Genomic DNA, 22,011 nt, shown 5'->3' on the forward strand with positions numbered 1-22,011 from the left:
GCCTCTGCCTCCCAAGAATTAGTCAGAGCCATTAGATTTATTCATTTTATTTTATGTGTGAGTATTTTGCCTGTATGTATGTGTGTACAACACCTGTATGCTTGCTGTCTACAGAGGTTAGATGAGGGCATCAGAATTTGAGTTACAGAGGGTTGGAAGTTACCATCTAGGTGCTAGGGCTCAAGGCCAGATCTTCAACCCAGGTTGAAGAGCAACAGTGCTCTTAACCACACCATCTCTCCAGCCCCTATTTCATGTGTATATATACGTATGTATGTATGTATTGAGACAGGGTTTCACTATGTGGTTCTGGCTAGATTGGATCTTGCTATATAAACCAAGCTGGTCTTGAACTAGAGATCTACCTATCTCTCTATTTTTACTTTTAGTAATGTGGGGTGTGTGTGTGTGTGTGTGTGTGTGTGTGTGTGTGTGTGTGTGTGTGTGTGTTTGACCCCAGCCATCGTGCAAGTGTGGTGGTCGGTCAGAGGACAGTTTGGAGGAATCTGGTCTCTCCTTTTACCATGTGGGTTCCAGGGATCCAGGCTTGGCGGCAAGTCCCTTTGCTTGCTAAGCCGTTTCACCAGCCCTCACTTGCTCTTTCTTTCATCTGCCTGAGAAACTCTGATGGTGGCGCCCTGTACCGTACTCCCTCCCATTTTGTGAGCTCATCAGTAGCTCACTCCAGGGCAGGTGGAGTGACGGACAGGTAGATTTACCCCTTTCAGTGTGGCTCTCCATCCCAGAGACTTTTATGTATACCTCCTCTGGGGCAGAGAACCCACATGAAGGTCAGGACTTCTCAGAAGGGCTCCCTGAGTCTCCACAGGGAGTTTCTGGATTGTGTGGTATTGCTACTCCCCTGCTCCCAATCGATGACTCACATCCAATTTCTGTTGGTCCTAAGTTGGTCAGGCCAAGCAAGACAGCTGGGTCCATAACCAGACCTGGGTGCTTTTGCTGGGAAAAGCTTTCATTTAATCTTCTAGACTCCAACCGGACGGTGGTGGCACCTGCCTTTAATCCCAGCACTCAGGTGGCAGAGGCAGGCAGATTTCTGGGAGTTCAACGTCAGCCTGGTCTACAAGAGCTAGTTCTTTTTTTTTTTTTTTTTTGATTTTCCAGACAGGGTTTCTCTGTAGTTTTTGGTGCCTGTCCTGGAACTAGCTCTTCTAGACCAGGCTGGCCTCGAACTCACAAAGATCCTCCTGCCTCTGCTTCCCAAGTGCTGGGTTTAAAGGCGTGCGCCACCACCTCCTGGCTACAAGAGCTAGTTCTAGGATAGGCCCAAAGCTACAGAGAAACCCTGTCTCGAAAAACCAATAAATAAATAAATAAATATCTAGACTCCAATGTCTCTTTAGCCATTCCCACCCTCACCTTAAAAAAAAAAGACTCAGAAAGGGTGATATAGGACATTTATTGGATGTTTAAGAAACTGATCCACATGGGTCAGGGGTGGGGACAGAGGCCTCTTCAGGGCTGCCTGGAATGTTGCTAGCAGTCACCGGGGCCATGAAGTGGTGCTGGAGGGGACATCTGGGGCCCACAGGCAGCCTTTCATTGCTTTCCAGTCATGAGTTCAAGGAGTAACTCTGCCTGGGAGAGTTTGCCCCTGGCACCTCCATGGGGATTGCTGTGCTCAAACCTTGATGGTCACGTGACATCTCCTTAGCGCCTGAAAAACAGCAATCTTGAGGTGGCATCCTCCCGTAGCCCTTTACCCAGCAGTGTTACACCCCTGGCCAACTTCTCTGCTGATGACTCGAGCACCTCAGAGTGTTCATCGTCTTCAGCGAACCATTCACACAGCAAATATTTAACACTAGACCGCATTGTGCCTATGTTTCTCCTTAGTAAGGGACGCCATTTCTAGGGGAGAAAGAGCAGACCTTCACCATGGCCCTAGGAAGCCTAAAAGCCATTAAAAAAATTGCAAGTCCATTTTCTGGAGGAAGACACAGGCTTGTTATACAGCCAACATGCAGAGGAGCTGGGCTGTTTGTAAAAACATCTGTTGTTCTCTGCTTGAAGAACAGAGACCGGCTGGTGGTAGTGGTGGTGGCGCACGCCTTTAACCCCAGCACTCTGGAGGCAGAGGCAGGCTGATCTCTGAGTTCGAGGCCAGCCTGGTCTTCAGAGCAAGTTCCAGCCAGGACTATACAGAGAAACTCTGTGCATATACACCGCACACACATGTGCATATACACCACCACACACATGCATATACACCACCACACACATGTGCATATACACCATCACACACATGTACATATACACCCTCACACAATGTGCATATACACCACCACACAATGTGCATATACACCACCACACAATGTACATATACACCCCACACAGTGCACACACACACCCCCACACATGTGCATACACCCCCCCACATGTGCACATACACCACCACACACATGTGCATATACACCCCCACACACATGTGCATATACACCACCACACACATGTGCATACACACCCCCCCCACATGTGCATATACACCCCCACACACATGTGCATACACACCACCACACACATGTGCATATACACCACCACACAATGTGCATATACACCATCACACATGTGCACATACACCACCACGCACATGTGCATATACACCATCACACATGTGCATATACACCACCACACAATGTGCATATACACCACCACACAATGTACATATACACCCCACACAGTGCACACACACACTCCCACACATGTGCATACACACACCCCCACACACATGTGCATACACACCCCCACACACATGTGCATATACACCACATGTACATATACACCCCCACACACATGTGCATATACACCCCCCCCACATGTGCATATACACCCCCACACACATGTGCATATACACCCCCACACACATGTGCATATACACCACCACACAATGTGCATATACACCACCACACAATGTACATATACACCCCACACAGTGCACACACACACTCCCACACATGTGCATACACCCCCCCACACACACATGTGCACATACACCACCACACACATGTGCACACACACCCCCACACACATGTGCATATACACCACCACACACATGTGCATATACACCACCACACACATGTGCATATACACCACCACACACATGTGCATATACACCCCCACACACATGTGCATATACACCACCACACACATGTGCATACACACCCCCACACACATGTGCATATACACCACCACACACATGTGCATATACACCACCACACACATGTGCATATACACCACCACACACATGTGCATATACACCCCCACACACATGTGCATATACACCACCACACACATGTGCATACACACCCCCACACACATGTGCATATACACCACATGTACATATACACCACCACACACATGTGCATATACACCCCCACACACATGTGCATATACACCCCCACACACATGTGCATATACACCCCCACACACATGTGCATATACACCACCACACACATGTGCATATACACCACCACACACATGTGCATATACACCACCACACATGTGCATATACACCCCCCCACATGTGCATATACACCCCCCCCACATGTGCATATACACCACCACACAATGTGCATATACACCCCCACACAATGTACATATACACCACCCCACACATGTGCATACACACCACCACACACGCATACACGTGTGCATGTCCACCACCACAGGTGCATATACACCACTGTAGGAGCCCGCTACTACAAAGTCAGCTAGAGTACCTGGGATGAGGGTCATTAAAGTCTAGGGAATGTCAGATGGAAGAAAGAGAGACGGAAGACACAGTATAGAATTGGGAGGTCTGTGTGGTCATGTCAAAACAGGCAAACAGCTCAGAGTTTATTTTAGAACTTATAATAATACACAAAGACAGAACAAAGCACGGCACAGACAGTCAGTGAGCCTCTAACCACAATTGCATTCCTGTCCTTGAGTGAGCAGTTGCAATTTCTATCTCAGTGTCCCTGAGTTTGGCATCTGAAGTATTCTTTCTGCTAGATAGTGTGCTCTTTTCTCATGGGCAAAATGCTCTTTCCCCTGGGCTTAATCAGAACTTTCTCACAGTCCTCAAGGATGCAGGCAGAGCAGGCAGGCTTGAACACAAATGACTTCTTCAAGTCAGAAATGACTCCAGATGGAAACCAAGTCACACATGGGCTGCCACACACCACTACACATGAACATATGCATCACCACACGTGCATATATGCCACCACACATGGAAAAAGAAAAATAGTAGTTAGTTAAAATGAGAGCTACTTAGAGCTGGGGGTTTAACACACATGGGGCTGTAGGTCCAATCCTCAGCACAAATGAAAGATGCACACGCTTAATTGATAATGCCACGTACTTCAGACTGACTAGGTACCGTGTAAACATTATCTCTAATTTTTTCCAAAGGTTTCTTTACAGATTCAATTTGTTTAACATTCGAGTCTGGGCTGGAGCCACCACCTACCAGTAACCTGCCAAAATGACAAACACAAAGGGAGAGGGAAGAGACACCTGATGATTCGTGTCCTCTGCACGTTTTAGAAAGCCTGGGGTTGGCCTTTGGCTCTATGTTTGTGAATCTGTAAGAAAGGGACATTGTTGACATCAAGGAAATAGGTCTCATTCAAAAAAGGCGTGCCCCACAGGCTTTACTGGGCCAACAGGAAGAGTCTGAGGTGTCACCCAGGATGCTGCTGTTGAGCTCAGGAAGCAGTGCCAGGGCCAAGAAAGCATTCTGAATGGTGAAGGGAAACGGCCAGAAAAGGGAGGAGATGCAGGAGAAGGATGTCTGGGCTCAACTGAAGAGCCAGCCCATTCTGCATCTCTGTGAGTTGGCGGCAGTGAAACCGAAGCTTCCGGAGCCTGTTCCCTATGAATTCATGGCTTAATAGGTATTAAGAATAATAATAAAAAGACCTCTAAATGATCCAAAAAACCAAAAACAAGGAGCTGGAGAAATGGTTCAGCAGTTAAGAGAACTTGCTTCTGTTCCAGAGGACAGAGTTAGGTTCCCAGCATCCACACTAGACAGCTGTGGGTCTGTGACTCCAGCTCCGGGGAATCCCACTCTCTCTTCTGGCAGCCGTAGACACTGCATCTACAAGCACAAACCCACACACAGACACACCCATATAAACATAACTGAAAGATATTTTAAAAACCAAATAAATAAACTGGGTGTGGTGGTGCATGCCTTTAATTCCAGTACTCAGGAAGCAGAGGCAGGTTGATGTCTGTGCATTTGAGGCCACTCTGATCTACAAAGTGAGTTCCAGGATAGTCAGGGCTACACAGAGAAACCCTGTCTCGATTAAAAACCAAATAGGGCTGAGGGATGGCTCCCTCACAACCAAAACAAATAAATAAGCAATAAAAAGAAATAAAAGCAAGACAGGTGGCGGTGGTGCACACCTTTAATCCCAGCACTTGGGAGGCAGAGGCAGGCGGATCTCTGTGAGTTCTAGACCAGTCCGGTCTAAGGAGGGAGTTCCAGGACAGCCAGGACTACACAGAGAAACCCTGTCTTGATTTAAAAGCAAGCAAGTAAGCAAGCAAATAAATAAACAAAAACAAAGGAGCTGTGCCATGAGGACAGAAAACTAATATTAAATCCAGGGTACCCGCCCACCTGTCTCCAAAGACCTCCACCATCAGACCCTAGTCCCCGAAGGCCTCAATTTGTGCCCGTGGTGACCAGTCTAGTCGGGGTTTGAAAGGTTCTTTCCGGCTCGGAGATGAGTCATGGCTAATCACTGATACCTGTGACTAACTATGTGATTCACAGATGTCACCCTACGTGTGTGTCATCAAAACGCAGTGGGATCTGGGGTGACTGAGCCCTCCAAGAGTGCGGTGGTGGTGGAAGCTGTCATGAAGTTTGAGGCAGCTGTCATAAAGAACTGTCTGCGGCCTGAAAGGCAAAGGTCTGCCCGTGAGCTAGTCTGGGGACTGGAGTGCATGACCGCTCTTCTCGGGGCTCAAGCGTCCTTCCTGTATGACAGGAGCATCAGAACTGGGTTTCGGGTTCCCTGGGGGTTCTGGACGAGAATGGCTGATGGATGAACTCTTTCCAGAGGGAAGTGAAAGCAAAAGTTGTTTTTTTTTCTTCTTCTGATTTTTCTGGCTTGGGGTGGGACACCATCTCCATCCTCACTGCCCTTGTCTGGTCTCCAGAAAGAATGGATAGCAGCTGCCTGCAGAGAAGTGGAGCTGTAATGTGTTTGAAGTTCCCAGGACTGGGCAGAACACAAGAGCAGGACCTCAGTCACCATTCTGATCTAGCTGGTTCCTCCCAAAGAATCCACTAAGGAAGTTGTGTGTGCTTAGCATGTGTGAGGCCTTGCATTATTAGATCCCCAGCCCAGGGGGGAATGAGAAGAGGAAGGGAAGGAGGGAAAGAGGAAAGTCTCTGTCTCTATTGCAGGTCAGGTTTGGGAGATAGGATGGGATGGGGTGGTGGCAGAATCCTAGGCATGGGGAAGAAACCGTCAGAAGTGGCTTTTTCATAACCACTTGCCAAGGCACCTGCCACACCACCTTTGCCCCATCATTCAGAGAGATAAACACACACACACACACACACAGATATACACATACACACAGACACACACATATTCACACTCACAGACATACACACACAAACACACACAGACATACAGACACACAGACATACAGATACACATAAACATATGCAGACATACACACACATATACATACACACACATACACACAGGCATATACACACAGACATAGAAACACAGAAATACACAGACACACACATGCACAGACACACATACACACACAGATATACACATGCACAGACAGACAGACAGACACACACACATATGCACACACACAGTACAGTGATTGCACTTGAAAGCCTGGGAGATCTGCCTGGCATCCCAAACACACACGCTCACTCTCTGTGGGGATTTGGTCACTTTCCCTGCTAAGTCTTGCTTTTTTTTCTCCTGTAAAATGGGAACCATGATCTCTCCTGTCTTACCAAAGAGCAAGACAGCAAAGCAAATGGAAGCAGGAGACTATAAAGGGGAGACGATCTGGTAAAAACAAACAGTGTGTGTGTGTGCGCACGTGTGTATGCGTACATACACACATACATACATACGCTGGCTTAGTGTTGTGGGTATAGAGGAAAGGGGGGGGGCAACACAGTGGAGACCTAGGGACTAGAGCTGCGTTTGTTCAGATGGCAGAGGCGAAAGCAATCATTTAGTAAAAGGTCAACGGATGCATTTTCCATCTTTGAAAAATGAGAAAGAAACAAAAAGAGTATGTGCTGTCCCAAACCTTGGTGACTAAATAACCCAGCTGGTTGCTGAACACAGAAAAGCAGGAAGGTGGTCTCCATCTCAATTGTCAAGGACAGGCTATATGATCTCTAAGCCAGAAAGGCTGGGGTGGTAGCGGGGGCGGAGGATAGAAAGACCCTGAACAGCCACATCCTGGGCTCGACACAAAGAGGACAGGGCTTGAGAGGCAGTGAGGCATGTTGGAATTCCAGGACCACAGCTTGCAAGCTGGGAGCCTTTGGGCATCTCATCCAGCATCTCTGAGACCTGGCTGTCCCAGCTGTATGTGAGTGACACTCATCTCACCGGGGCAGTGTGGAAGACTAGGTGAGATGGTACATGCGCAGTTTCAGAGTGGTATCTGGCGGACAAGAGGGGCTTCCCTTTCTCAGAACATGGGTAAAGGGAGGGAGAGATGGAGCTGGCCAGTCACTCAATCACTAGGTGACTTTGAACCTGTTTCCTCACCTGTACAATGAAAGTGGTGGAAACTGTCCTTGCCCAGTGAGCATGCAGAAGAAACTGGAGAGTACATTCAGGGAGGGTTTGTCCCTCTAACTCCTGTATAAATCTCACTACCCCAGCACATCAGTTCATTTAGTTCCTTGCACTGATAAACTTTTAGCTGGCTTCCTCTGTGACAGGCTGTCCTGATATCTATTGTATCGTCTTCATCTAAAGGAGTCATCTCACAAGGATGGACCATCAGACATAGAACTGCTGGGTTACAGGGCACACATGTTTTTAGCATAAGAAGATCATTTCACGAAGTAGTTGAGTCAATTTATATTCCTGCCAGCATCATGTTATATTTCCCATTTCCCCTCCAACTTTCTCACTATTACTGTGACCCATCTCTGAACTTCTGTCAGTGTTTTATTTCTTTTTATTTTACATGTGTGTTAGTTTGCTTGTACATGTATAGGTGTACCACGTGTGTGCATTACCCTCAGAAGGTATCAGATCCCCTGGCATTAAAGGAGCCTGTGAGCTGTGTGTAGCGTGACTAATAAAAACCCAGAGAGAAAGCCGGGCGGTGGTGGCGCACGCCTTTAATCCCAATACTGGGGAGGCAGAGACAGGCGGATCTCTGTGAGTTCGAGACCAGCCTGGTTCCAGGACAGGTTCCAAGAGCTAGTTCCAGGACAGGCTCCAAAACCACAGAGAAACCCTGTCTCGAAAAACAAAACAAAATAAAACAAAACAAAAAAAAAAAACCCAGAGAGAGATTGGAGTTCAACCTGAAGATCAGAAAAGCAAAGCAGTCAGCCACTGGGAGCTCATATCATCTTACCTCTAAGAAATCCTTAGACTGAAAGATATTAATCGTGCTGCAATTGTGAGTGTTCTCTTTTCTTTTAAGTTTATCATTGTTTTCTTTAAAACCATGTGTGTGTGCTTGTGTGTGTGTGGTGTTTGTGTGTGTGTGTTAACACCTCTGTTGGAGTCAGATCTCTCCTACCTTACACAGGTTCCAGGGATTGAAATCAGCTGTCAGGCTTGCCCAGCCCAGCCAGTGGCTTTATGTGCTGAACCATCTCAGCAGTCCGAAAGGTCTGTCATTCTTGAACTGCATTCTCCTGACTATTAATCTCTTCATGTGCATTGTGAATTTTGTTGTGTTATGGCTGTTTGTTGTTTGTTTGTTTGAGATAGTCTCATAATTCCAGGCTGACCTATAACCAAGAGCAACAGTGAACTAACTACTGGTCCTCCTGTTCTTTTCTTCTTTCAAAACAGGGTTTCTCTGTGTAGCTCTGGCTGTCCTGGAACTTGTTCTATAGACCAGGCTGGCCTCGAACTCAGAGATCTTCCTGCTTCTGCTTGGAGTGCTGGGATTAAAGGTATACACCACTACCACCTCCCAGCAATCTTCCTATTTCTACCTCCCAAAAGGCTGGTATTACAGGCATGTGCCACCACACCAGGCTTGTATTTGGCTTTTATTATGATTATACTTTTCTCATTTGTTTAAAGGTGTGTTTCTGTATTCTGGATATCAGTCCTGTCTTATTTTATATGCAGTGAGTCCCACTTATCCACAGTAGTTATGTATTATAAAGTTCCCACAAATGCTGAGTTAGCAAATACTAAAGCACCACTGAAACAGGCTTGGTGGCAACTTGGTGTTGGAGGAAGGAGGATCAAGAGTTCAAGGTTATCCTTGGCCTACGTGGTGAGTTAAAGGCTAGCCTGGGCTGTATGAGACTTTGTCTTCTAGGAAGAATATAAGATGAGGTTTCTGTGTGCCTTTGGTCATGACATTTTTGTCAATCAATACTTAACATTTAGGTGCTGTTGATTAAAGACACCTGATTTAATATATATTTCTTTTAAAAATGTTTATTTTATTCTTATGTGTATGGTTGTTTTGCCTGAATATATGTCTATGTACCATGGGCACACCTGGTGTTCTGGGAGATCAGAAAAGGGTATTGAATCCCCTGGAACTGAAGTTATAAACAGTCGTGAACTGCCACCTGGGTGCCGGGAAATCTAACCCAGGTCCTCTGGAAGAGCAGCCAGTAGTACTCTTAACTGCTGAGTCATCTCTCCATTCCCATGATTTATTATATATTTTTGATTTATTAACATTGCACTCAAGTCCTTAGGTCAGACATTTAGCATTCTGTGTTCTTCACGAAGCACACAGTGTTCTTATGCTGCGGGGCACTAGACAGCGCTTGGGAACTGTATCCAGAGGCATTTCACCAGAGCGACTATCAGTGAACATCACAAACATGGAACAAAGTGTCTCTAGACAGACACAAAGAGGACACAAACTTACAGAGTGTAGCCTTGAATGACATTATCTGGGACATGTGCACCTCAAATTTTTGCCACTCTGTACATAACCTCATAAGTGTCTCAAGTATTGATTTTGAGGTTACAAATAAATTTTAGCAAGTAAGCAAGTTCAAAAATATACAACCTGAGAATCAGATTACTATGAAGATAGATGTTTCACACACAACACACACACACACACACACACACACGCAATCTTTGTAGTCCATCTTTTTTTTTTTTTTTTTTTTTGGTTTTTCCAGACAGGGTTCCATCCCGGAACTAGCTCTGTAGACCAGGCTGGCCTCGAACTCCCAGAGATCCGCCTGCCTCTGCCTCCCGAATGCTGGGATTAAAGACGTGCGCCACCACCGCCTGGCAGTCCATCATTTTTTTAACTTCACATATGATATCTTATATCATTTGTATCTGATTTAGGCAAATTAATCAATTCATTCTTCAGCTCAGGTTTTTTCCCTATCCCTGACTCCACAAGGAGACAGATGAACCTTTCCACTTTCAACCATCTTCAGAATCCTAGAAGGGTTTAGGGCTGTCACTTGTTGCATTCTTAAAGAAATTTTTAGAAAATTAATCTCTTACAAATGACAACATTCGGAGTTCTCCAGCTTTCTCTGAGACGGAGGAATTACCCACCTGCCCTTCTACCTCCCTGATGCTCACCACCTTTGCCTCTGCTGCTCAAGTTCCTCCCCTACCTTGCTGGCCCTAGTCTTTGTGGCACCACCACCAGTGATCCTGCTACTGCACAAGTCTCGGTCAGCCCTGCCCACACCTTTATCCACCGCCTACTCACCCTGCCTTCCTTCCTCTGTCCCACCTCATCATCATCCTCACTGACTCAAGGCTGGTTAAAGCAGACACAGTCGGTATCAGGCAGAGTTGTTCTTACATGCCTGCCTAGCCCTTGTGTAGCAGGCAGAAGAGCGTGTCTCTGAGAGAAGAAGCCCTGGCTGGACCTCATTTCATTGTCAGCTGGGACTCCTTAAGTGAGTCTCCAGCCCTCTCTCCGCCCCATTCTCTCACCTGTGACGTGGAGACAACACCCACCTTGGCCGCTCACTCAGCGGAGAACTTTTTGGCTAACATGGGCTTGGATCTTTCGCAGTTCCTTGCCAGAGCTTATAAAGTTTGCAGTATGGGCTTAGGAAAGGGCAACATATCTTTTTTTGTTTGTTTGTTTGTTTGTTTTTGTTCCGTTCGAGGTTCCCAATGACCCCGGGCTCGAGGAGGAATGGGTAGTCAGGACAGCAGACTATGAGAAATAAAGTCCTGTATTCGCTTTCTGATGAAATGTTGATTTTTGAGAAACAGTAAGTTTGTCTTACCAGCTCTGTTTTGTTTGGGAGAATGCGAAAATCAGTTTGCATCCCCTCAGGCTAGAATGAAAACACTATCTTAGAAAATCCACTGCGTACTCTCTGTGTGAGGATGGAGGTTGAGGGCGTTCGGCATCCCGATGAGGACCGAGCACACGAGGTCTAATAGGGTCAGGTCCCAGACCTCCTGAGAAGTGTGAACTTTTCAGAACACTCAGGAGATGAATGCTCTCGATCTCATTTCTCCTTTTCCTTTCTTTCACTTTCTTTTATTTTCCCCCCTTTGAGACAGACCTCACTATGTAGGGCAGGCTGGCTCAGTCTCAGAGATCTGCCTGCTTCCACCTCCTAAGTGCTGGGATTAAAAGGACACTCTCCCATACCTGGCCCTCTAGATCTCATTTCTAATTCTCCCTCCTTTGCAAAGAAAGGTTTGAGCCTGCCCATTACAAGGACACCAGATAGCTTCTCTCTTACCTGTTGTCACTAAGCTTAAGCCCGGGTCCAGCTTCGTGTGGGGCTTTGAGCTGATGAACAGGTAGCAGAGAACACACACAGTGATGATGAAGGCCAGAAGGACCACGGCTGCTGTGGAGAGGCCCACGAGAGCGCCCACGCTGGGGAGAGAAGATGACAGGGGGAGAGAGTGCTGGGGAAGGCAGAAGGCTGCATGCTAGGAATCAGCTTCAACTTTCCGGCTATATCTGAGGAATATCAGTGGGGGTCTTCTGCCTGGCTGTGCTCTCCAGCCCATTATATGTGCACACACTAACCCACGCACACATACAAATACATTCTTGCAAGATGATGTTAAGTGGAAATAGCAAGACAATACCACACATGAAGCTTAGCCCAAACTTAACTAAAATATAGAGATTAATTCAAGGTTGGAGGGAAATACAGCAACCTACCACCAAGCTGTCTCTGGGTATAATGCAGGCTGTAGATATCCAGCTATATTCCCTTGGGTCCAATCATGGTGGGATACTCATACAGTTTCAGTTGCCAGCATCTGTAACTCTTTGCCTGAGGACTTTCTTAGACCCAGAACAAAATTCTACTCATTGAACAAGTCAGGACTATGGGATAATTAATGCTTCCCTCCCTTGACCTGCCCTTACCCACAGTAATGTGTACATCCCCAGCTCCTGAGTCTTCTGGGGGCGTAACTCTGAGGTAATCATTGAACGCTGACTGGCAGACACTAAGCGCTGGTTACCGCTGTGTGACTTGTTGGTAACATAATCTATCCTTGGTGTTTTCTCTCTGACTCATTTTCCCACCCTCTATGAGTGTTTTCTGGGATCACTTTCCATAAAAGACTACTTAGCTGAGTGTAATGGCGCACGCCTTTAATCTTGGCACGTGGGAGGCAGAGGCAGGTGGATCTCTGCAAGTTCAAGGCCAGCCTGGCCATAGTGAGTTCTACAATAACCAAGGCCACACAGAGATTTTTGTCTAAAAACCAAACCAAGCAAGCAGCAAAACCTCTTTGTCTCTTTGCACAAACCAACACACTCCAGCTCCCTTTTTTGTATTCCTTTCTTCTGTCTTCCTCCATATTTCTGGCACTGGTTACGCGGTGCTTAGCTCTTGTTGATGCTGAAATGGTTATATCGGGCCGGGATGTAGCTCACTTGGGGAAGGGCTTGCTCAACTTGCAAGTATGAGGACTCAAGCGCAGTACCCAGACCCATGTGGTGGTGTGCACTTATAATCCAAGCACTGCACAAATGGAGACAGGAGGCTGCTTGGCCCACTGACCAGCCAGTCTAGTGAGCCCAAGGCTAAGGAGAGAACTTTCCTCAAAGGAGGTGGATGGTGTATCTGAGAATCACACCTGAGGTTGACTGCTGGCCCCCACGCATACAAGTGTGCATGTACAACCACACACACACACACACACACACAGAGAGAGATAGACACATACACACAGAGACACACACACAGCTAGACACACACATACTCATACACAGACACATACACACAGACACACATATACGCACACATGCATTAAAAGAACATCCAGTAATTTTCTCATTTGAGATACACTTATTGTTCACGGGGCTGCCAGTGGGTGGACCCATGTGCAGATGCTTACCAGGGACCTCTATGAGCACCAGGATGGGGAAGTGGCCTCTGGAACTTTCCAGAGAACTTTTGTGGAATGGATAAGAATACTGGAGGATATGTCCCTAACTGGAGGTGAGTTAGGGAGCAAATGCTGTCTCTGAAAATCACTGTCCTTGGTGTTCTGTCTGGGGACTAAAGGTATACAGAGACAGGAACAGGTTCTCAGTGGAAAACCTGGTTTCAGTACCAGACGAACTTAAACCGGTCAGCGTTGTCTAGTGGGGGGAGGCACTGTCCCCAGAGTGGGGTGAGTTCCTCACGAGAAGAGATACACACAGGACAGACCGAGCTGCCTTTCGATGAAGTCAGCACCCTGCTCTGCACAGAGGCCAAACTAGAGGCCTCTGGACTAAGGAGGTTTCACTGCACTGACTCTGAAGGACGAAGACCCGCTGTGACCTCTGAGAAGGCACTGAAGGAGCCCTAACAGGCTCCAAGATCAAGTTCTTTTCAAGGTTTGAATCCCGACTCTGCCGTGCGTGCGTCAGGGAAAACACGGCTTTGCTTTTCTGATCTTCATTTGTGAATGCTGCTATCTCACCAGGTGGCCACAGTGTGCTGAGAGACAGAGTTTGCACTACCTGGCCACCAACTCTGCCCTTCAGCTGCTTGCCTTCTGTCACACTCTGGCAGAAAGAAGCTGGAAGGAGGTTTTGGTAACTGGGCCAGATGGCCCAGTTATAGCAGCCGCTTCTCTACGGGATGTCTTCTTTCTGAGATGATTAGCTTTTAAAGACGGCTTTTTTTTCTCCCCTCAAACTCTCTCAAACTCTCTCAAAGGATACAGTGTTTACCTGGAGATTTTTTTATGCCTGCAAGAATGAAATTTCATGAAAAAGGCAAAATGAAATTTGGAACAAAACAAGGTCTCCATGCCGCAGTGACACTGTCAGAAGCACGTGGTTCAGAGTTCAGAGCACACTAATCATCCTGAGGACCTTCAGCTCTATGCTTAGCAACTGTCTTGATGTTTATGAACCATATGTTAGAACCCAGGAAGTGGGGTCAGCAGTTAAGAGTACTGGCTGCTCTTCCCGAGGACCAGCATTTCGTCTCCAGCACTCACACGACAGCTGACAACCTTCTGTGACTGCAGTCTCTGATGCCCTCTTCCGACCTCCACAGGCACTGTGTGCACAGGCATACCCAACCCCACCCCCCAGAGAAAGAACCCAGGAAGTCGCTTCACACATTGGAAACTTTCAGCTGTTTTGGGGGTCACACTGACACAGGATCTGACCTTAAAACGCTCCCTATCCAACCCTCCACTGAAACCTGTCTGAGCCACTAAACTTGAGGAACTAAAGCATTCCATTGGGAGAAGGTTTCCAAGACAACAGGAGAGGTCCCCAGAGGTGAGTAGAGGGAGTGATGGAAGAGAGGGAAGGATTACCACCTACTTGGGGGCTTGGGGGCTGTGCTTCTCTGTATCCTGAGGGTACAGCACAGCAGTCAGATGACAACAGTCAGTGTATGGTTTGGGGAGAGCTGAGGACATCAGCTGTCTGTCAGAAGCCAGAAAGGGTTCAGACAGTCATGGAACAGGACTAGTCTGGGTTTGGGGTCATCTCAGCTCTGTCACTTCTCAATGGGGTACTCGCAATAGCAATGTAACCCCTCTTAAGTCTCTCCATCTGTAAAATGGAGCGTTGTCTTAGGTTTTTGTTTTTGTTTTTCGAGACAGGGTTTCTCTGTAGCTTTTGGTTCCTGTCCTGGAACTAGCTCTTGTAGACTAGGCCGGCCTCGAACTCATAGAGATCCGCCTGCCTCTGCTTCCCAAGTGCTGGGATTAAAGGCGTGCGCCACCACTGCCCAGCTTGTCTTAGGGTTATGTATACATGGGAACATGTAACCCACCCTAAGCCCATCTCTGCCATCATAGTGCTAAAGTCAGGGTTCACTTTGAAACTCTGAGCTTCGCATCCCACACAGATGAGAAAGGGAACCCTTTCCTACTGAGTACCTGCTCAGTGCACTGAGCACCCCGCGTGCAACACAACCACCTCACTCCCTCCTTGCACTTTGTCTTCTGGAAGGCAAGCATTTGCACTGCTCTACATTTTATATTATCTTATTGACACAGGATCTCCTGGGGACTTGAGGCTGGCCTGGCACTCACTATGTACCCCTAACTGGCCACAACATCACCCATGTTCTCTCTGCCTCAAGTCTTGCAAGTGCTGGGCTTACAAGTATGAACAACCGTGCTTGGACTTTTCCAGTTCACAAACTGGGAGGTTAGCGCCAAGGTTTGTGCCAGGTTCCGAACAGATCACAGCCCCACACTGTTCCTGTACCTCAAAGGCAATCATCTTCCTTTAGTCTTAGCGCAGTGCTAAACACAGCGAGACCTCAACAGATACTGTGCTGTTTTACACAGTGTAGATTCTGCAGCTCTAACCCAGCAGTTTTCAACCCATGGGTTTCGACCCCTTCGGGGATCGAATAACCCTTTCACAGGGGTCACCTAAGGCCATCAGAAAGCACGTATTTACAATATGATTCATAACAGTAGCAAAATGACAGTTACGAAACAGCAATGAAAATAATTTTATGATTGGGGTCACCACAACATGAGGAACTGAGGCTGAGAACCACGGGGGCCTGGTGATATGCTCAATGTTAGTACTTGTCTATGATATGCCCAAGGCCCAGGGTCTGATTCTCACAAGAATAAAAGGTCCTTTTGCAGGGAATAATTGGTTTTCTATCCCCATTGCTTTGCACAAAGACACTATAGCAAGGATTACAGTGAATGGATAAATACACGGGAACAGGCTATTAGTGTGATTCCTTGGGCTTTTAGACAGCAGCCAAATGTGCAGGATACGATAGCCTGGTCGTCTGAAAATGTTTGAAAATTACAGATTGAACACCTTAGAAAAACCTATCTTTGTCATTGTAATTGGCATATATCAAGTTGCTTTCATCTCTTTCTTGGTCCTTGCCTCTCTCTGCCTTAATCACAAATCAGGACAGCAATGGGTCATTTTCCCCACAGGTAGCAAAAGAGACAGAAAGACTCAGCCGGTTCAGCAGCTAACGATGCTCTTCTCCCACCCAGAAAGCACACAGTCTTCTGCTCACACACTGTTAGGGACAGAAACTCTCGATTACCTCTTTCCCGGAGCAGATTGACGACCAGGCTCTACTTTGTGGACGAAACCTTTGGAGACTCAGAGGGTTTCAGTTGGCCCAAGCAACCCTGTCCCCGAACAGCCAGAGAAACTAAAGTGTGTTCACCCAGACCATGCTCTGTATTGAAACGGCTGGAGCTGGCCTCTGCTACAGCAGCACTGTGTCACACTGGACTTGCAGGGAGCTTTAGTACAAGCATAGGGTACATCTCCAGGATGCACGCAAGTGTCCAGTAGAGAGAGTGAGAGGGAGGGAACAAGCTGAGGCTAGGCTGAGATGAGGGTGGCATGTGACATCAGGTGAGGACGAAGGTTTGAGGCATGTGGGTCTAGACTAGAGCTTACTGAAGTCAATACGTGGGTTAGCAGGGGGGTTTGCAGGCAGGCTTGAGGAGAAACCTAGGGCAGGTGGCAGTTAGGACAGGGACTTCATAAAGCTGGGAATGTGATGGGTCTGGCATCTGGGACAGCCCCCAGAAGGGTGAGCAACTGTGGGAGGACTAAGGATAGAGTTTGGGATGCCTCAGTATGTCTGAGATAGCATTTGCTGTCAGGGCAAGAATTGGCTTGTGATTTGGGATTGGGTTGCGTGGGTGGGTGCGGGCAGCAAGAAGCTCAGAGTAGGGACAGAGGGAGAGTTTCGGGGCAGTGCTAGCCAGGTTCAGGCACGGTTCCAAATAATGGTTGGGGTCAGGATGAAGGAAGAGTTGAGATGGGGCTTCAAGAGTGCAATGGTTAGTGATAAAGTGAGAGGAGGGTCAGTACTGACAATGAGGAGAAAGGATGGTTTGCCGTATGGGCACTTAGATGAAAGTGGAGGCTTAGTAAGAGGCTAGCCTCAGGTAGGAAAGTGGGTTAAGGGTTCAAGGTGAGATTAGGGTCAGAGCCTGTACCTGAGCCACCACATGTAGCTGTGCTCGTAGGGGAAGAAGCTGTGCGGGTCGTCGCAGCAGTATTTGTGGTCGCGGAAGCCACAGCAGAAGACGGCAGCCGCCTCGCCCCCGGGCAGCGGGCAGCTGAAGCCGCGCACCACCTCCTGGTCCGCGCTCACGTAGCTCGAGCAAGAGCCGCTCATCTCGCCTTCTTGGACCCCCAGACGGAAGGCAGGCCAGCGAGGGACTGAGGGAGACCCAACGGATCCCGGGAAAGAGACGGGGAGGGAGGGGGCGGGGGGCAGGCAGGCAGGAAAGCGCGCAGGCAGAGGCGCGCAGAGAAAAAGACACAGCAAAAGGCGCGGATGCGCGGTGAGGACGGGGCGCCCGGGGACCCGGTGGACAGGTGCGCGGGCGCGGAGGCAGGGGAGCGCGCGGGGACCCAATTCGAGCAGAGACCTGCCTCCGCCCCCCCGAAACACCACACCAGGGCTGGGGAGGCAAAGTGGACACTTGACCTCGACTGCGCGAGGTAACACCTTCCCCGGGCGCCAGGACCCTTCTCTGGGAGGTTGTGTGCTACACAGGAGAGAGGCAGGTGGGGTCCTCTGGGGTTGAAGAATACACTACTCTATTTAACTGGGATTTTCATTGTATAGACGGCAATTGAGTGGGGATCAAAGACAAGTCATTTATTTTCCCCTGGCTTCTGAGCCCATGGGATTTCAACCCTTCTGCTGCCTTGCTGGTTCTCAGCAAACCTCTTTCCCAGTGGGCCTCGTATAGTCCACACTGGCCTTGCCGCCCTGATGACCTTGCCTCCCACTTCCAAATACTATGATCCTGGGTATGTGCCTCCACACCCTGCTCTAGTAATCTTTTAAAAGTCTTCATTTCTGCCGGGCGATGGTGGCGCACGCCTTTAATCCCAGCACTCGGGAGGCAGAGGCAGGCGGATCTCTGTGAGTTCGAGACCAGCCTGGTCTACAAGAGCTAGTTCCAGGACAGGCTCCAAAACCACAGAGAAACCCTGTCTCGAAAAAACAAAAAAAAACAAAACAAAAAAAGTCTTCATTTCTACCTTCTTTACCTGTGTTTTCTTTCCTCTCCTGGTCCCTCCTTCACCCACAACACCGACACAGTCCCTATTGGCCAGGGACAACAGGTAAGAAGCCTTTTCCCTGCCTCAATTAGGGGCTGCAGTCTTCACAACTTGTTCCCAGACTACAAGGGCAACATTCTCCTTCTGTCTGAAGGAGCTTCCAGAGCCTGGGTTTCCCCAACATACCCTGAGAGGGCAGACAGAAGATCACTAAGGACTTACCCAGTTTCTCAGAGCCTTAGCTGTGTGTGTGTGTGTGTGTGTGTGTGTGTGTGTGTGTGTGTATGTGTGTATGATGTGTGTGGTGTAATCATGAATCCGAAGGGGTCTGGGTATAAGCTCAGCTGACTCCTTCCCTGCTTCTCCCTGTACTTTTTCCCCGTTGTCTTCTAAGGCAGCTCCACAGATGCTGTTGTGTTTCAAGCCCTGACCTGGGTACCTGAAAGGGTCAGATCTGGGCCTGCCCTTGAGAAATAGTTTGTTGCCGGGCGGTGGTGGCTCGTGCCTTTAATCCCAGCACTCGGGAGGCAGAGGCAGGTGGATTTCTGTGAGTTCGAGGCCAGCCTGGTCTACAAGAGTTAGTTCCAGGACAGGAACCAAAAAGCTACGGAGAAACCCTGTCTCGAAAATTAAAAAAAAAAAGAGAGAGAGAGAGAGAGAAATAGTTTGGTGGAGGAATCCGAGTGAATTCATAATGGAGAGGTCAGTGGAGGAATCGACACAGGACTCGGCAGAGGACGGGGATACCAGGATTATAGATGTGGAGGGGCTCTATGTAAATACCAGGATTATAGATGTGGAGGGGCTCTATGTAAAAGGACGGGAAGGGTTTGAGAGGGCGATGACCTTGACGGTCACCATGTAGTAAACAAAAACAATAAACAGAAAAGGAGCCAGATTTGATGGCATGTACCAGTAGTCCCAGGTACTCAGCTTGCTGAGGCAGGAGGATGGCTTGAGCCCAGGAGTTTAAGGCCAGCCAGCCAATACAGAGCTCATTTCAACAGTAAACAAAAACTTACCTCTGGCATAGAGTACCATCTGCTTAGTATGCAGGAGGCCCCAGAGTCTGTCATCAGTACCTCAAAGCCAAGGGGAACTGTCATTATTCCCAGACAAGTCTTTCCTGAGCTGTGATCACTGAAGACTGAAGAAGGTGAACCTTGACCTTCATCTACCAGAAGAAGGTGGGGTAGGGGTGGGAAATGGGAGGTTGGGGGGCGGGGGAGTCCTTTGGGAAGGAATGAGGCCTCAGCGAGACGAGGTCAGCTGGCAAAACTGGGAAGACAAGTCCCCAAACCCTTTTAGGATTATGTTCCCAAGAGAAACAAGCACAATGTCACACAGTCACCCATCAGTGGCCCAAGTACAAGTGGTGGGTGCTGTGACTGTCTGACCAGGAGTTCCTTTGGATTCTTGATGAAGCCTAGGGGCCTCTACTAATAATGATGTTTTTAATTGCAAAGGAGACATTATTTAGGATCATAAAGGCTGTCAGATGCATTGAATGGCAATTTAATCCTGCTGTGTAAAGTGTCAACAAGATTGCCGTTTCTACTAAGCACTATAATTTTGAAGTCATTTCTTAAATGACGGAGCTGTAGACAGCACTTTTGTGCCTTCGTTTTTGTCATTTATTTGCATTCTAGAAGGAAGTGCTGAAGTCCAGTTGGGGCTAGTGCTAACAAAGATGTACTTCCCCCTCCAAGTTCAGACCGTTTCATTGCATCCAAGGATTCTGAGCACTTGTGGTCTTGTATTAAAATCATCGTTCTCTGGTCTAGCTCCTTCCCTAGTGTTTGTTCCTTTGATAGACTCATTATGTTCCTTCATAATATTTTTCTGAAGACATTAATTGCTCACTTATTGTATGCCAGGCTGTGTGTGTGTGTGTGTAAGCATGCTCATGAGCCATGGTGCATATGTCTTTTCAATCCTCCCATCATATGGATCCTGGGGCTGAAATGCATGTTGTTAGGTTTGGTGGCAAATACCCTTGCCCTCTGACTTTATTAGGGTATTTATTGCTGTGAAGACACACCGTGACCACGGCAAGTTTTTGTCATCATCATCATCATTATTTTGGTTTTTCAAGATAAGTTTTCACTGTTTAGCTCTGGCTGTCCTGGAACTCACTTGGTAGGCCAGGCTGGCCTCAAACTCATGGAGCTCCACCTGCCTTTGCATCCTGAGTGCTGGGATTAAAGGTGTGCACCACCAATACTCTTATAAAGTAAAAAATTTATTCGGGGGTAGCTTGTTTACAGTCTCAAAGGTTTGGTCCATTACCATCACAGTGAGGAGCAGGTAGATGTGGTCCTGGAGTAGTAGCTGAGAGACCTATATCTTGCAAGCAACAGGAAGTGAACTGAGGCACTGGGTGGTATCTTAAGAATAGGAAACCCCCTTTCCAGCTTGGGCCCGGCAGAATGGCTCCCGCAAAGAAGGGTGGCGAGAAGAAGAAGGGCCGTTCTGCCATCAACGAGGTGGTGACCCGAGAATACACCATCAACATTCACAAGCGCATCCATGGCGTGGGCTTTAAGAAGCGTGCTCCTAGGGCACTTAAAGAAATCCGGAAATTTGCCATGAAGGAGATGGGGACTCCAGATGTGAGGATTGATACCAGGCTCAATAAAGCCGTCTGGGCCAAAGGAATAAGGAATGTTCCATATCGTATCCGGGTACGTTTGTCCAGAAAACGTAATGAGGATGAGGACTCACCAAACAAACTCTACACATTGGTAACTTACGTGCCTGTTACCACATTCAAAAATCTACAGACAGTCAATGTGGATGAGAACTAACCTACTGAATCTCAAATAAAGTTGGAGAACAGCCAAAAAAAAAAAAAAAAAAAAAGAATAGGAAACCTCAAAGCCCAGCCCTACAGTGACACACATCCTCCAACAAGGTTACACCCACTCCAATAAAGCCACTTCTCTTACTAATGCCACCCCCTGTGAAATTACAGGGGCTAACTACATTCAGACCACCACACCTTTGAACCATCTTGCCAACTGAAAACATATTTCGAGGTAGGTGCTTATTTTCCCATTTTGCAGACGAAGTGACTGAGACTCGAGAAGGCTACTTGACTTTTCCAAAGCCATAAGTCCATCAGGGTTTTGTACCATTTACCCTCCCAAGATGAAGTCTGTGGGCCAAAATCTCCCATCGCCGGAAGGGACAAAGAGTGTAGGAGCGTATAGAGAAGAGGGTGGGCAGGGGGATCTCAAACTGCTGAGAACACTAATATTTATGAGCCGGGCGGTGGTGGCTCACGCCTTTAATCCCAGCACTCGGGAGGCAGAC

At 47.8% G+C, this 22,011-nt stretch overlaps 2 protein-coding genes across 2 annotated transcripts; one reads left to right on the top strand and one right to left on the bottom strand.

The window, feature by feature from the left end:
- Positions 1-1,483: 1,483 nt before the first annotated feature.
- Shisal2a (shisa like 2A) lies at positions 1,484-17,849 on the bottom strand. Its single transcript, XM_075946415.1, has 3 exons — positions 17,616-17,849; positions 11,930-12,069; positions 1,484-1,678 (listed from the first exon to the last, which is right to left on the bottom strand). The coding sequence occupies exons 1-3, from the start codon at positions 17,795-17,797 to the stop codon at positions 1,575-1,577; spliced, it is 426 nt and encodes a 141-aa protein (XP_075802530.1). The 5' UTR covers positions 17,798-17,849; the 3' UTR covers positions 1,484-1,574.
- Positions 17,850-21,104: 3,255 nt separating this feature from the next.
- On the top strand, positions 21,105-21,568 carry LOC142833508 (large ribosomal subunit protein eL31). The gene has a single exon (XM_075945006.1). The coding sequence runs from the start codon at positions 21,126-21,128 to the stop codon at positions 21,501-21,503; it is 378 nt and encodes a 125-aa protein (XP_075801121.1). The 5' UTR covers positions 21,105-21,125; the 3' UTR covers positions 21,504-21,568.
- Positions 21,569-22,011: the final 443 nt, after the last annotated feature.

Source organism: Microtus pennsylvanicus, chromosome 13 (assembly GCF_037038515.1).
Source record: "Microtus pennsylvanicus isolate mMicPen1 chromosome 13, mMicPen1.hap1, whole genome shotgun sequence".
NCBI lineage: Eukaryota > Metazoa > Chordata > Mammalia > Rodentia > Cricetidae > Microtus > Microtus pennsylvanicus.

Excerpts from the sequence above, each read along its gene's own strand:
- Shisal2a (XM_075946415.1), bottom strand. The coding sequence starts at position 17,797 with ATGAGCGGCTCTTGCTCGAGCTACGTGAGCGCGGACCAGGAGGTGGTG. Across the intron at positions 12,070-17,615 it reads AGCTACATGTGGTGGCTCAG|CGTGGGCGCTCTCGTGGGCC; the intron begins GTACAGGCTCTG and ends TTCTCTCCCCAG. Across the intron at positions 1,679-11,929 it reads CTTAAGCTTAGTGACAACAG|GCGCTAAGGAGATGTCACGT; the intron begins GTAAGAGAGAAG and ends GCTGTTTTTCAG.
- LOC142833508 (XM_075945006.1), top strand. The coding sequence starts at position 21,126 with ATGGCTCCCGCAAAGAAGGGTGGCGAGAAGAAGAAGGGCCGTTCTGCC.